The sequence below is a fragment of the Chamaea fasciata genome, unplaced genomic scaffold (assembly GCF_029207755.1).
Source record: "Chamaea fasciata isolate MVZ Bird 193981 ecotype frontalis unplaced genomic scaffold, bChaFas1.0.hap1 SCAF_6, whole genome shotgun sequence".
Taxonomy (NCBI): Eukaryota; Metazoa; Chordata; class Aves; order Passeriformes; family Sylviidae; genus Chamaea; species Chamaea fasciata.
This window is the reverse complement of record NW_027094091.1, coordinates 37527442-37544632: the sequence shown is the minus strand read 5'-3', so window position 1 is coordinate 37544632 and position 17191 is coordinate 37527442. Positions and strand designations below refer to the sequence as shown.

General features: G+C 36.6%; 1 protein-coding gene across 3 annotated transcripts in view; it reads right to left on the bottom strand.

The window, feature by feature from the left end:
* SH3RF1 (SH3 domain containing ring finger 1) overlaps window positions 1-17191 on the bottom strand; it is an 85142-nt gene that overhangs the window by 21479 nt on the left and 46472 nt on the right. For all 3 annotated transcript variants that reach the window (XM_066186013.1, XM_066186012.1, XM_066186014.1), the window contains exons 3-6: window positions 11372-11647; window positions 10541-10636; window positions 4397-4699; window positions 3420-3530 (exon numbers count right to left, since the gene is read on the bottom strand). In XM_066186013.1, coding sequence (XP_066042110.1) covers window positions 3420-3530; window positions 4397-4699; window positions 10541-10636; window positions 11372-11647 — 786 coding nt within the window. The remainder of the gene's footprint in view (window positions 1-3419; window positions 3531-4396; window positions 4700-10540; window positions 10637-11371; window positions 11648-17191) is intronic.

Below are 17191 nucleotides of genomic sequence, written 5' to 3'. Positions count from 1 at the left end.
CAAGACAACTCAAAATATCTCCTGTTGACAAAAAAAAAAAAAAAAAAAAAAAAAGCCAACTTTATTACAGGAGATAAGAGAAGACACTAGCTTTTCCTTGCTTTGAGATACAGGACAGATAAATGTAGCAAAGATGCATAAAGTCGGAATTACTGTACAGGAATATTTTCTTTTCTTTACTGATGGGTAATCATGCTTATCCTCTCAGATTTATTTTTCTCCCTTAATCTGAGTTTAGCATTATATTAAAGAAGTGTACAAACTGCTTGCTTTCAAAGAACAATTACTTTCAATAGTGTTATAAACACCAAAGCAACTGATAGGAAAGACATCAAACAAACCACCTTCATGCTAAAGAAAAACTCATCCTGTTCCCATCCAATTTCCGTGTCAGTTGCTTAGTATTCAGAAATTAAGAAAAAAAAGCTAAAGGGAGGAACTTAAAAAAATACAGGAATTTCTACTTAAAAAGCAAAAAAAAAAAAAAAAAAAAAAAATACAAGAGCAAAAGGACTCAAGCTAACCACTTCCAATGCATTAAACATAAAATCACAATTGCTCCACAGCTTAAAATTAATGCTCAGAATGTCAGGAAGGGTATTATTGCCAGAAGGGAAACATCTAGAGAAACAAGAATATCACTGTCTCTCTTGACTGGTCAGAACTATTTTGCACATTTCTAAAATGAAAACAAGAGTTGATGAGGCAAAAGGAAAAGTGTAAGTAAAAGATACCACAGTCTGTGGCTTTATAAACTGCATCATCATCTAATATCATCTATCATAAAAGAACACAGGAATCACCTGACTCCAGCCTGAGCTGCCAGCTTGCATTTTAGTCATGCTGAAAAGAAGTCAAGAAGAAATAGAACATTATGTACAGAAGGCTATTGACTTTTAAAGAGGGTGGCAGAGAATAATTCAGGTTCTCAATGGGAATTATATGCCTAATTGGAAACATAAGCAGGAACATGGTTATCACAAAGAGAAAGTAGCACCCCAAGATACAGGACAATCATATGGCAGGAGTTTCTCTGCATGCTGCATTTAGCACAGCAATTTAATTCCTGTGAATACCCATGGTGAGATCGACTTTGAACAAGCTTAAGCAACTAAAACACCCAAGGTGGTTTAATGACTTTGAACCAGCACCAAACGAAAGTATTTTTCCATGTTGGCATCAAATAAAGACCTACTGATTCTTAATAACAAACAGAAGTGTTTGTTATTGAGGGAAAAAAAAAAAAAAAGCAACTTCTGACAGAATTTCTGAAAGTATGCATTGAATGCTGTCTGTTCAATCCTCTCCAAAATTTGAGTATCTCATAAATCAAATCAATTACTCAATATTTGCAGCCTATATGTTAGCTAGACTTGCATTCTGCCTAACAGCACCTGTTTGCTCAGTTCTCACCAGCATTTTCTGAAGGATAGGATGAAAGAAGTATAAAAGACTATGTGGATTAGTATATAAGCAGCTAACTGTTTCTAGTATAAGATGTATACCTTTTAGTCAAAAAAAAGACCTGAGGGTCCTTCCTGGCGGACACCAACTTGAACAAGAGCCCACAATGCACACAGGTTGCCCAGAGAGGTTCTGAAGTCTCCATCCCTGGAGATATTTCAAAGCTATTTGGACACAGTCCTGGGCAACTGGCTTTAGGTGGCCTTGCTTGAGCAGAGGAGGTTAGACTAGACAACATCAAGAGGCCCTTCTAAACTCATCTGCTCCATGACATTAAAATATGAATCTAAATATAATGAGATTATTAACTGTTTCCAGATCAACATTCATTTAACAGTAGGATTACAAAATAATCCAGATTGAAGGAGTCAACCATTTAAAGACAGTAAGACAAGGCATTGCTACAGCTCAATCTGCCTTACTCAGTAAGGCAGGCAAAAGCACCCGATCCATGTAACTGTCAATAATAAAGACATCTGTCTGAAGAGCAAAGAATGTGAAATACATTTACTTGGATGATATCAATTACTACATCACAAAAGATAAAGAAAATTTGTGGCATCAGGGTGGATATTTAGCTAAACCTAAACTTTATGCTACATTCAAACAAATTTTCAAGATATAAGAATCAGGCTAAAAAGGTAAAAGGGTTATACTATCCATACCTTCTTCACCGAAAAAGACTGTGCGGTATTGCACCCACTTCTGGCATGTGTCACCATGCCAAGAGGAAGTACTGGAGATAATTCAGAAAGCAACAGCATCATAATTTAAAGGACTGAAAACTATAACTTAAGAGTTCCAAACAAAGCTGTCAAAATGCAACCAAGCCACACATAAGCATTTTTGTAAACAAGAGAAAGTCGATACCAGAAGACAGACAATTCTGCCTTAACTTTTACAGACAAATGTGTAAAATGATGCAAATGCCAAATTTGAAACAAAACTAGACCTATTTAGCAGCAATGCTATTCATCATATTTTACTTGATTTAAAGACTGCAAGGAGAGACACCGAAACAAGATCATGTCTCAGGATTTTTTGTTTGGATTGTCTGGTTGGTTTTTTTGAAGTAAGTGAAGATCAAATATTCAACTGTGCCCTACCCCTTAAAAATTAAGGGCACAATTTTAGACTGAAAGAACTTAATTTCAAGAACTCCTATGATTTAAATAAAGTCTCATTAAGACCCCTTAAAGATCTCTGAAAATTGGTATCCACAATCTTTACTGCAGTAAGGCTCTGATGAGTACAGTATGATATATGGCATTCCACAGTTTTTCTAATATAAGCACAGGAAACTAAAGAATTCCAGTAGGTTTTGGAAAGAAATCCTGCATTTTTTAAAGAAAATGTCATTTTATTTGTTCAAAGGAAACAGCATTGCAATGTATTTCTTCCTTTAAAAGATGGCCATTTGCTACATGTTTTCCTATTGATCTCCAAGAACCTAACTCCAGCATGTTAGACACGTTCTTTATCTGCCACAGGTGTACACACATCTAAAATCACCTTATTTAATGAGGAGACAGCAGACTTTTGAAGCTTATTTCAGATAATCTTGAAAATCTTGAGTTAAGTAAGACAGAAGCACCTGGCAGCTGTTGTCCCAAGTTGATAATTTTTGTAAGAACCCGCTTGCTTCCCAAAACTTTCCCCCCAGCGTAGTCTCTTTTCTACTCATGCTTAAAAGAAAGACTGTTCTGGAAGGAAGGGTGCTTCTTGTGTTTACTACAGAGAAATTAGGAAAGCTGGAGGAATGGATATGCAGGCAAGATGCAAACATTGTAGCAATAGGGCTTTTGCTATATTTAAATTCATACCATTGTCTATGACATAGACTCAATTCCCATAAAACCGTCATTTCAAATCAGTATGTTGGATGTTGAGAAAAGAGGTTACTGTACAAGACCAAAGAAAAATGGGAAGGCCGAGTTTTCTTAAGCAGCACTTACACCAAGGGCAGCTTGGTAGGTAACTTCCGAGGGGAAGGTGAAGGAAGGCCCTGTTGTGACTGGGCTGCTGGGGGGTGGAGTCACAATCAGCCCTGTAGTGCCAATATGAACCTGGGAGAGAGAAAAAAAAAAACAGTAGGATCAGTTCTGTGCAGTTTAGTAAGAGCTGGTCTTGACAGAGCCGTAAACTTCATGGTCAAAATCACCTGTATTTTACACCTTGTAACCTTAAACTAGACCTAATTTTTAGTTAGATATTCACACAAACACCACTGGATCACACTGCTCACTTTTGTTTGCCACGCTGACATTTCTCAGTCTTTGGAGATACACTGAACCAGCTCCATGAAACACACTTTTAACCACTGTCAGTTTTCTTTTTTCTCCATAGAACGCTGTCAGATCCCAAAGATAAGCAAATAAAGCATATTTACGAGCTCAGGTAAAACATCACCAATACCTCTTGGGCTCCATGGCTCTCTCTTTTCTCAAAGTGTAATCACTATATGAAAAAGCCAATTTTTCACAAACTACTGAACAAATAAATAAAGTCAGATAAATATTTCTACTTACCACAACCAGATAAATATGCTACATTTCTGCAATTTGTGTAATCTTCAAGCTGAATATTTTACTTTCATAGAATGCATTTTATTAGTATTCATTATTATCATCAATTTAGGAAAAAGAAATCAAGAAATTAAATCACTACCATTTCTAGTTTCCACAGTTAATAAAATCTTTGTAGCACTTAAGAATATAACAACTGTGAAAAAAAATAGCCTGCAAGACCAAAACTACTTGCTATCATTATATAAGAAATGTTAGAAAATATTCTCCTTAAAAGTTCTCATGTTGGAAGATAAGTTTTTTGAAAGTGTACATTTAATACTAATTAGACATAATTAAGAACTTGAAACAAGTAATGTGACAAGATCAGAAACCTTTACAGTTATAGGTGATTTCATGTGCATTACCTGAGAGGGGGCACTACAGGACAGTCCTGTCAGCTCACTGATGCGGGCTGCTGCTGTTGGGTTGCTGGAGCTGATGAGGACAGGAGGACTGATTTCCATGGAGTGGCGATTCTGAGAAGACTGTGAAGCCTTGTTGGACATGGTGAGGGAGGTAAAAGAGTGTCGTTTTTTGGTGTTTTTCTTAGTATCGGTGTGCTTTTGGGTTGAATTGTTGTGGGCTGCCCCAGAGGTACCTTCTCCAGAGTCAACAGCAGAAACTGAGGGCTTGTCCAATTCTATCAGCTGCTTGGCTGCTGTGTTAAACTACAAAAACCGGTAAGATGTTAGTATTTTTTTATTTATAAAAGTCACCTGAACGTAACAAAACATCTCTTTTCCTTTTATTCATAAGGTCATTTCAACCATGCAACTTAAAACTGTGGCATACCTACCTACTCTACAAATCAGTCAGTAGAGAGTGACAAATCATTCACTACAATCTCAACATACTTACTGTTGGGCTGGGCTGGACTACCCATCAGAGGTAAAATGTCTATCAACAAAGGACATAATGCCACAATCCAGACATGGATTAATTCAGCAATAACCACTGCCTGTGTCATCTAGAAGTCAGACTAAAACGCAGTGGTCCCTTTTGACCTTATAACAGAAAAAATCTGTGTCACAAAACTTCCTGGATGTTTATGTCATTTTCAGCCATTTTTTTATTTTGTGTATGACAAATGTAATCCCACACATTTGGATGTGGGCTCTTGAAGATATTCCTCTTAGTATCCCTTGGTACTTGTCCACATCTTTAGCATTACCAGCAGGGAAAACACAGGCTTCTTAAATGCAGGTTTAAGAATACAGTAGGACAGACTCAATATCCAGCTGTATCAGTATACTGCCTGGCAACAGGCACCTATACAGGCATAAGATGGCATAAGGAGAAAAGAAATATATACAGGCAATTTTGTGGAAATACCTTCTCAGTTTCTGAATTTTTTAATGTAGAGGCACCATCTCTGTGACATTTTTTCTTTTTTAAGCTCAGCTCAAGAATTTTTGTTCACAATGGGATTTTCTATCTGCTAATTTGTAACAACAATACTACATTAAATGCAAACAAATCCTTCCTTTCCAATGAAGAACTGAGGAGTCCCACACATTTTCTTCTTACAATGAAATGTAAGCTATATTATGGGGAGGAGGAGAGGAAACCAACAAACAAACCCTCTACATTTTTCAAAAACCCTTTATTTTCAGAAAATCTTAGCACTATTGGAAATAATAATGTCAGAACTCTCATATAATCATGAGCTGTAATAACACCAGCACCAGTTTTTTGAACATGTACCACTAAATATGAATACTGTTACTTGAAAAGTGTACCTGATTATGAAGAAAGGAAAGACCTTTCCTGAAGAACATCAGGATGAAAGAATGAGATTAGTCACTGTGGAATTACTATTTCTGTTTTTCAGCATATTATTTTTTCTATTTATTTTACCCTTTTCCTGCAAGTCTTGAGATAGGTACTATGCTCATGAAGAGTTTTAAAGTAGTATTTTACCCCATCAAAACTTTACTAGACAAACAACAAACCATTAATCATGATAGCAACAACACTGATTTAAATCAGCTCCCACAAATGACCAGCTTGTATTATGAACACAAGTAGATACCTACAGATATGGATATGTAAAGTAGTGTAAAACAAAGATTTTTTTTCTTTAAATATAGAAGAGGTTGGCAAGTGATATTTGAAAGATGTCATCTGGAAGAAAATTTCATGCGTATACAGAAAAAAAGATGAAATTGAAAACCAGAACTACTGGAACAATGAGCAGTTGACAAAAAAACCTTCTACAGAAGAGGAAGAACTACATGGAATGTGGAGGAGGGGCATAATGGTGGATTTGAAACAGGATATGAAGTCGAGAATATAGAATTTTTTCCTAATGTTCTTACTGTTAGTCCTTTAGAACACAACTGAAGAGAACTGGAATCACAGAATCATTTGGGTTGGAAGGGACCTTCAAGATCATCAAGTTCCAACCCATCTGCTACGGGCAGGGATGCCTCCCACTAGACCAGGTTGCTCAGAGCCCCATCCAACCTGGTCTTGAACAACTCCAGGGATGGGGCATCCACAACCTCCCTGGGCACCCTGTTCCAGTGTCTCACCATCCTCACAGTAAAGAATTTCTTCCTAATATCTAATCATAACCTATCTTCTTCCAGTCTGAGTCCATTCCCCCTTTTCCTGTCACTACGTACTCTTGTAAGAAGTCCTTTTCCATGTTTCTCTTAAGAACGAAGGATAGGAGAAGACAATGTCAGAGCAGTAAACAATCCTATAAAAAAGATGGATGCTAGATTTTCCTTCCTGCTACTACTCAAGATGGATCATATGGATCAAAATAATGCTGTATTACTTGTGTCTAACAAGATAGACCATTTTCTCTAATGAAGCCCATTATTTAGATGATTGTTGAATTTTAAATTTAGATCAAACAGACTTTAAACAGACCAGTGAAAACATTATTTCATTACAAAACACTGATAAGAGGCTGAAGGACAGTAGAAACAAGTAGGAAATAGGACCAAAAAAAGCCTACTCTGCTGTTCAGCTTGCCAGGGTCTTATCTATCATCACAACAAACATGCAGGCTTTGCATCTAATAATTGTATCTATATTTTTTTTCAACTCAGATTGAAATTATTCACCTCCTTCCTGAGAATCTAGGTGTTCCATACCATTGATACAATGGCTGTAACTGTTTCTATTCTTATGTAATCTATATTCTTATTTGGAAAGAACTACTTAATCAGAGAAGTTAAGGGATGACAGAGGAATGAAAAGCAAAACCAAAAGCCACTTTGCTAACAGCACTCCAAGGTACCTGTTACACCTAATTATATTTGTTTACCTCCAAAAGCTATCAAAGCTTGCAGAATCTGATTACTCTATACAGTGAACAATCTATTAGGGAAAAGTTAAGGCTTGCCCATGGGATCAATTAAAGACTGATTCAAATATAAGCAGCCTACTGTGCTTTTTTTTTATGCAGAGAAACAAGCAAACAACAGTTGCACGAATCTGAAGATGGAAGAGAACTGATTACTGGCCTCCTCTTTGAAGTAACCTGGGGACAGCAACAGCTGCAGAATGTTTTGCAGAGTGCAGTTTACTTCTCTTCCTTGACAAGAGGAATTAAGAACCTGCATGCATTCTCCAATGAAATGGCTAGCAGACAAGGGACTGAACCCAAGTCATGCAATGAAGTGTTTCAATCTAGCATTCCTTTCTGCAACAAATACCTAGCTATGCATCTAGACCTGCAGTTCCTACATCAGTTGTTATCCTTAACAGACATACTTTCCTTAAGGCTTCTTTACTTCAATCTTTACATTCACTTTTTTTTTCTTTTTCTTCCATTCAACAAAATCTTTGCTGTAACAGGAAGCCTGAAATCCAATTCCCTTTCCCACCAAACTCCAGGAAACTGAAGAACTTTGCAAATAGGGCAGGACAAAGGCAGCTGGCTGAGCCGCTCCTCGGTGCGCAGCAGGGCTGAGGTCAGCACACAGCTTTCGTCTGCCTGCCGATGTCTGCAGGAACTACCACGACCGCAAGGTCTCTTAGAGTTGTGCTTTGCTACACTTATTTTACAAATTAATTCAGGTGTTCTTTACTCACACAAAAGTAAACAAAAGCTGACATTATTTTCCACGGACAATTTGACTGAAGAGGGATTCCGTTTCCCTGATTTTTTATTCTGGGCATTTATATTTGTTTATAAAGTGTTAAACTAGGTCAAAACATCCAATTTGAGGTCTAAGAAATGTATATCGTACCCAGAACTGCAATCGATGCAGAAAAATTCTAATACTATCTATTTAGTTATGCATGATCTTTCTTTTTGGAACAGAGATAACTATAAGCGTTAACTGATTGAATAGAATCACTCTTAAAATTTCTCTCAAAATGTGTTGTCATACTTTTATTATTACAACAAATTTAATAAGTGAAAGTTAGAGAAGAAAACATCAGAGTAGTGAACATTGAATCATAAAAGGGCAAAATTTGCCCTCAAATATGATGAGAGACTTCAAATTTTAAGGACAATTTCATGGACTAAAATTTTAGCATCACTGTAGAAGAACTATCACAATTATTACACCTATACTACAGAATAAACATCACAGACTATGCCCATTTTATAGTTAATGACTTCAGAAAATCTCTAGTAAAGGAACTACTAACTCACATTTTTAAACAAAAGGATGTGGACAAACATACACAACATAAAAGGTATGTCTGTTGTTATAGCATAATAGAATTCCCTAAAAATAGGCAATGATTACAGGATTGGGAAATGCAGTGAAAACTACCATGTAAAAATCTTTCAGAAGTATTAATTACTTCTCATCTTCATTGTCTTTCATAAAATAGGAAAGAATGGTTTGCTATACTTGTTTCTCTCAGTTGTCTGTATATTTTCCAGAACAATAGTAATATACTCTCAGAAACCAGGCATTTCAAAATTCAAATCGATACTTTACTGCACATCTCACTGCCCTCCACCACAGCGTGCATTTCAGTTTAGTATACACTGAAAAAACCCACCTGTCTGATTTGAAGTAACTCTTAGGGTATAATTTACCATTCTACACTTTCCATTCCACACTTTAGTGGGGATTTGGAAATGTGTATGTACTTATGCGATGATGCCTGTTCTAAAAGGGTTAATTGAAAATACATTTTCTTAGTTGATGGAATCAGTCTAAAAAATTAAGAGAAATACATTTTTTGACTTTCATTTTTACACAATATTTTTCAAGGCCATATCTCCTTTTTGCAACTTTTGTAGAGATAGGAATGTAGTTGTTAGCTAAACAGCTCAAGTGGCAGCCCTAGTAAAAGGGCTTTCTTAAACAAGGCTAAGTAATTTAGTTTGAAAAAACACTACAAAAAGCTTTACTGGCTGAATTGAAGGGGCAGTTAATTGCAAGAAGCTAGGAAAGAATACCCAAGGGCAAGAAATTGTTAAATTGGCTTTTAAGAACTTCTTAAACTGAAACCAAAATTGCACTAAGCAAGTTGAAACTTTTTTGGTCTTCTTGTTTTTACAGTCATGTGAAATTTTCTATCCCCAGGTATACCAATCCTTACATCAAGCTATAAAAAATATATATTTTCCCTTCTAAAAAGAATAAATTCTATTTTAGTTAAAAGCAGTAAGGTTTTTTGAAGTTCCCATCTCATCATAGGATTCAGAAATTCAGTTAATAAAATCTGATTTGGTTCTTAGTATGGTTACACATTTCTTCTGTGACCTGAAGTACATATTTCTCATCCCAGAGATAAAGTGAAAATACTTTTTTCTTTCATCATTCTGCCTTATTTATGTAAATAAAATATTGTCAGTGCAGGGAAGTGTATCTTACCAAGTATTCATAGCATACCTATCAGAAAAGGACAAACACTATTCCAAACCTTTGTATCTTTCTGTAAGGCAAATTTGAATAATCACGTGGCTGTACACACTGTTCCTAATCGCTGATGTCTTTCTATATAAAAGATACAGCTTTCGATTCATAAAATTTAAAAGGTTGGGGAAATTTTCTCAACTGCTACCTCTTACTGTAAATTGTTGTAACACATATGAGAAATGCAGGAAGATAAAGAAGATTTTATATATGGCTCTGTTGATGAAAAAGCAGATCCTCTACCTGCTTAACAACAACCTATATCCTTTGACATCCTAGCTGTGCTAAGTCAGTTTTGAGAGGTGGATATTAGGGACAGTGCAACACAAACTATTTCTCTGACTTGCTGACTGCTTTCATTCTGTGGCTAAGTGTGGTTTGGATTGATTGTATGACTCCAGTATTAGCAAGAAAACATGGTGACTGCCTTCAATTACACTCATTTCAACTCCATTCAATAAAAATAGGTCTCAAATAGCTAAGTGAAAATCACTGGTTCAGCTGCTGAGGCCATCAACTTTCCCAAAGAGCATTTTAGGTCTAAGATTATTTATGTCTCAGGTAATTTTAGAATCATCACCAGTACTGATTATTTTTCCTTTCAGAAAATTAAACACACAGTGGGCACAGCCTTACTGAGGACACAATACTCAGTACTTTACTCACCTCAACATATGAAATCGGAAATATTCCTATCTTGTCAGCCAGCATTCCTTCTGCCCAGTTTTCATCCACACGGCGAATTACAGTCAGAACATCATCCTGTGTGAACATGCAGTGATTATGTCTCCCAGCTCTAATTTAACTTCTCATTTAATTTTCCTCCATAACACAGGAGTAATCAGGGAAGGCAGGACACGGACAGGAACCGCAGAGAAGGCACTCTGTAAGAGCAATATCCTGCTTTTGGGGCTGAAGTCAGTTCAAGCTGTTCTTTTTCCTATTTCGTCAGAGTTCAACTAACTGCCCACACCCCAGTGATCTGACTTTGTCCTTAGTGCCAGTCTTCTTGTCATGTTCAGTCCCTGGTGCTCATCAGCCCCTCTTTAATTCCTTGGCATTAATCAACAGAACCACAACCATTTTCCTTCTCAACTGACTCATTACCTAACCTTCCTTAGATGTTGTTTTTCTACTTAAGTACTTAAGAACATTGCTAGTGATATGACTTCTTTCACATCTGCAATTTGAGTGTTTCTTTAGAAGATGGAATGTTTTAAGTTCACAACATAGGCTATTTCTCATAAATTAGGAATATCACTACAGCAGTTATGAAAAAACGAATTGTCAGAAATAAAACATCAGAAAAATTGTATGTAATTTAGAAAGAAGGTAGAACTAGTCAATATAGGAGAAATACCTGCAGAATTACTTGTCCTTTTCATATGTGTGCAACTCCAATAAGAAATGCAGATAAGACTATAAAACAGTTGTATAATTTCTTATCCAAGTGAATGAAATTATAAGAAGAAAGTAGTAATTGTATTCTCTATTTACCTTTGCAAATGGTAAACAGTCTTTATCTGCTTCCTTGTCTTTTACTTCAAAATCATAAAGTGCTTTGCACTGAGGCGGAGGTTGAGGTAAAGGTTTAATAATCTGAACAAAATTGGTAGGAAAAAAGCCATGGATGCCATTGACTTCTCCATGATACCAATTTTCATCCACCTGTCGACGTAAAATGATGATGTCTCCTTTACTGAATTTAAGATCTCCAGGTTCTTTTCCCTCATAGTTATACAATGCTTTGGCACATGGTAACTGAGGTACACCCTAAAGAAAAAGAAAAAAATAATAGAGCATTAGAATTAGATGAGCATTACTAAATAGAAGTTATATTATATTTTTGGAGAGTATGAATGAAACTACAAAGTATGAAATTGCAAAGTAAAATTATACACATATTTTATTGCAATGATTCTACTTATTTTACCCACAAAAGTGAGAAGAGCTTCAGTTCTCTACAGTCTCAAGATTTCATTATGTTTCATTATGATTTTTAATCATACAAAGTTGCTAGACACAGGAGAGGCAGAAAAAATATAATACTTTAGCCCTCTTGTACTAATTCACTAAGATTAAACATTAAAAAAAAAACAAAGCAAGCAAACTGGAAAGCAATCTGACCACTTGAGAGACCACCAGCAGAAAAATGCTGCAAGAAAATACAACACTGCAATAAAAAAAATTGCTATAAGACCTTTAAGGCAGTTTTCCTGCCTTACTTTCTTATTATCTTCCTCACCTTATTTTACTTCATGGGCAGAGAATAATATGGACATAACGGAGGTGTTTTCCAGCTTGAAAAACAAATCTCAGTTTATTAAAGATGAAAAATTTCATCCTCGAGCAACTCTTTTAATTCAATTATTTATTTCAAACCACAGCTAATAAGAATTACTGGAAAAGATCTGTTGAAGGTGTGCATCCTTGGGTTTCCTTCACTTGATTCCTCCATAATATCTGAAAACTATAGGTCAATGGTGCAGTTTTTGAATGTATATCAGAAGGACTGAAATTTTACACTGTCATCCTCCCTTATATAAATTGCAATTATTATTTTATAATTGCTCAGCCTGTGTCTCCAAACTTTGCAAGAAAGAGCCATAAAACTCTACAACTCTAGTGTTAGGGCTACTGCCTTCAAAACTCTCTTTCCTCCAAATTTAAATGCCTGGAGGGGTGCTTACCCCCTTCAGGATGCAAACAGCAGTAACTTGCAGTACTAATAGAGCCTTTCCAAAGCAAAGGCAGCCTTTATAGAGCACAGTATTTCACATCTTTGATGTAAGCCCATATGGAAAAGGCAAAATTTAATTAAATTCAAGGTTGCTGATATTATTTGTCACATCAACCCTATGGCATGTCTCTCCTCTCAAGTCTTCCACCAGCCCAGATTGTAAATTGGAGTTGTGCTTGCAATATCTCTACAAGTAACACAATGTAAGGAAATTCTCAGAAGGAATTATCACTTTGAATCTGTCTACTGGGCAGAAGACAGAGTTTTGATAATGTATTTCACATTTAAAAAAATTCGTCTTTCAATATAGTCCAATTTGGTTGAACAGCTTTAATTTTTGTCCATGTAAATTAATATACATTTAATGTCTCAAATGTATAAATAATCTCTCAAAGATTAACTTCTCTAGTAACTTTTTTTCTATACCAAACAGTCAAAGGAAATCCATGTCTATATACCTAGGTACAGAGGAGTATGATTTACATATGAATACAGGAAAATCAAAGTTCATTCTATTGTCTCCAGCACGAATATGAAAAATAGTATATTAGCAAGATCCAAGCAATTGTTCACAATTGGTGATCTCCAGACCGAAGCAAATAATATTGTTCTTCATGATCACACTTAATTGCATGAGTGTACAATGATGACACAGTGTACAAACCTGGATACAGAAAAAGAACACCAACTAGAGAATCGGTGGGCCTCAGCTGACTGAGGGCAAAACTGATGGTCAGAATAGAAGAATTTAAAAAATCATATATATATATATGTGTGTGTGTGTGTGCATGCATATGTATTTTTTAATTTTATGTTCTCTGCAGAGTAAACAGACAGAATGAAAGAAGCAGTCAGTGTAGATGGAATAAGAACAAGTGCAAAGAGAGAACTGCGGAGGGGAGGAAGCAAAAAGAAACACAACTCTAAACAAGACAGGAAACACTGCTTGCTTATCCCTTTCCATCACAATAACAAACAAGCAAACAAACAAGCAAACAAAAGGATTAGGAGCCAAGAATTACTGGACAGAAAGTGAGCCTCAGGCAATTATGGCTACTACAGGATATAGAAATCTCTCTTGCACTGGAGGTAATAGTTTGACTTCTCCCAGGAATCGCCCCATTTTCCTGGGAGAAAGCTTTCCATGTCCCATGTCAAAGCAATCAAACTCATTAGTCATCATTTAATTGTTAGAACTCCATATTGCATTTATGCAGTTTATCACTAAGGCTCCCACAAACAGATCTGCACACAAAAGTACAAACATCTGTTTATGTTTTATAGGAAGTTCCTTTCTCAGTGTAAAGGTTGACTTTCTGCAAAGCTTGTTTTCCACGTTAAATAGAAATGGTTCCAGCCCATAATTCCAAATAAAACAAAGTTCAACAACACACAGTTCCCAGTTGGACTGCCAGGGATTAAAGAGAAGTAGTTAAATGACTGAGAGAAGTGGATGACTTTTCCTTCTGTCCCAGGGGGAGGACGAAGTGAGAAAGAGAGGGTACAATGGGCAAAGCTGCTTTCAGGGTACAGGATCAAGAGCCCTCAAGCCCATCTTCACATTCCTCCTCTGAGCAATCTGGGGCCATGGCCCATGGCTGGCACCTTCCAGCCCCTTGTGGTTAGGCAGCTCCAGCCCCCCTTCAGCCCCTCTGGCTGCTCACCAGCCGAGATGGCCATGAGGATACGCTGAGCCAGAGTTTACATTTCACTCCATGTCTCTCACTTGGCTAAACATCAAAGAAAGGCTTTGGAAGAAAAACTTTGCAGCCTACCCATAAGTTTACAGCTGCCACTTACCCTGCCAGCTCTTTGAGTACGCAACAACAATAACAACAACACAACCAAGACAAAAACCATTTTAGGAAATGAAAATATAAATTTCAGAAAGATTCCACACAACAGGTTCTTGGAATTATTTCTTTAGTCCTTATGCAAAAATATCTGAACTTCTAATGCTACTGCTGATAGACAAACTGTTTAAATTAATTTTTAGCTAAGGCATGGATATACATATATCTCACATGTCAGATTCCTTTAAAGAAAATAATGTATGATGGCATCAAAACAAATGGCTTTAAAAGAATATGAAAAAATGCATATGCATTCATATATACGAGGCTCAGGTTCCTCAGTATTCTTCTCCTAACCCAGATATTTTGTCTTAGAAACCTACAGGATGCACAATTTTGCTCTTTGGATTTATACTTTTGTTTTCAGTCATCTTATTTTGAACTTTACTTTTTGTTTTTTAATGGGCAATATGTAACTGTATGTATTTTTCATAAGCTTAAGCCAAGAAAAACTTATGCCTTCAGAGAAACACGAGATCTGATTTCCTTTAAAAAGGAGTTTCGGTGGCAGATGCCCAAATGTAAATATGCTTACACTGGCACAAAACAGTGCACATTCTGTACTTACTACACTTGAAGAACCAACATAAGCTAAAGTAGCAAAAAATGGTAAACCCTCTCTCAAGGAAACAAATGAAAGAGACACTGGATCAGCTGCGTCTCTGTTTCTTTCGAAGCCTCCCAGACACGGCGCTGCTAGTTGTCACTCTTCCAAGCAAGCAAGGCATTCCCTGTTCTCTGGCTGCAAGACTGGGAAGTGGCCTGGGCTTCTCCGTGAGCCACTAGAATTTACACCCAGAATAATTACACTGGTTTCACCTGGCTGAGCTTCTTAGACACTGAGTGTTTTCAAAAGGCCAGGAAGTAGTACCTTTTATAGAAGTACTGCTTATGTTGGTAGTAAGACAGACAAAAACACTTTTCTGAAACTGGCCACATGGACAAACAAAGCTTCCAGAAAAATCCAGCCTGCTCAGATACCTCAGCAGCAGCTTTTAGGCCCACCTTTCTTCACAGAAATCTAAAAACTGGAAACTGATCCATGTCACGGAGAGGATCTTTAACATCCATTATTTGCAACTTTCTTACAAGGAAAGACAGAAAATTGATTTTTCTTCACTTACATTTTTGTTTTCTTAAACAAAATGGGGAAATGATGCCTTAAGGTTTAGCTTTCATGTTTTTCAGATTCTGTGCTGCCTAGGGCTGTAGTTCTAGCCTCATATTATGTGTCGGTAAGCTCTCTTCACAGAAATCCTTTTCCTGCTGAAGACCAAGGACAACTTTCAGGCCCCAAAGCATAAACAATGGTGGACTGAAGGGAGGAACAAGAAGGATGAGACCTCACCACCTGAAGCTGCAACTGGACAATTAAACCCCAATATGCAAATGGACCAAAACTTGTAAAAGTGTAAGACCTCATGACAGGTCATCCATTTTGTGACTATTTTAAGTCCACCTTGGGTGTAGCCCTGGTCAGGCTGTCCTGCCCAAGGTGTACCCTTAAAAGCCTTTCAATAAATATTTACTTTATTCTCAAGCTCTGTTCAGTCTCTGTTTCAGGTAAGCCTTCCAAGGCATCACCATGCAGTTCCTAAATCAAACAAAGAGTCACATTAATGACCACAACAAGACGAGGAACTATCAAAAAAAATCTCAAATTACACAGCAATTGGAAGCACAGTAAGTTTAGTGATAGAGAGGTATTTTCTTCTATCAGCTTTTTTTTTTTTCTTTTCCTTTTCTTACCCCAAAGAACCAGTATTGTAAGACATACTTGATTGCCAGTGAAAGGAATTTTTACATAAGGATAACATAATGCAAATGTTTGCATCCAAAACTTGTTTGCAAGGCAGATTTGGGTCAAGTGAGTCCTTAATGTGTACATTCTCCAGTAGGTACAGGTAAACCTGAGATTTCCTCCTCAGACTCCTAGTCATTCAAACCTTTTGAAGGACAATATTGCTTCTTTTAATCTTCTGGTCTATTCTATTTCATATTATTGCTTTCTTGATTCAAATCTTCCAAGTGGATCCTTCCTATTACTTTTTTAAAGTGTATTTTTGCTTTCTTGCCTTCTTTGGCTTTACTAAGCTGTCCAGTCCTGCATGCAAGAACATCCCCTTTTGCATCTGTATTTTTATGTCTCTTTCATCTCACTGGCTCCAGTAAGTAGTTTCAAGACTTAATTTATAGCCACCTGATTTGTGTAATTCAGTTTTCTTTGTTTCAGCCTCCTTTGTTTCTTCTCTGCTTGTATTAAACTTTTCATGTATTTTGAGACATAGAACATATGAAAATACTTTACCAAGGACCTTTTTAAACTGCTTATATTAAAAGTTGTGTTTTCTTAAGTAGGATTTCCTTCTAAAGGAAGGAAACATGTTCTCTATGTCAAGATACAGGTATATTGCTTTGGCCTGAAAAAATTAAATACTCAGTTTTGTAGGACAGACAAACCTAGAGACGATAACACCTGAAACTAAATCTCCCTGGGTTTTTTTGAGCCTCAGAACACAGTGTTTCCATAATCCAAGAAGAATTTTAAAAGCTGGCTCCCCACATTTACTTTTCTCATCTAAGGAACAATTCAAACAAGGTCAGATTTGTGGAAAGAAAGGCTGACGTGAGTGTTATGCATCTGTACCCAACACTAACTTGTTAGCGTAATCACCTTTACGTACTTCTGCCATCAGAACTATTTTAGAAGCCTGGAGAGGTCAT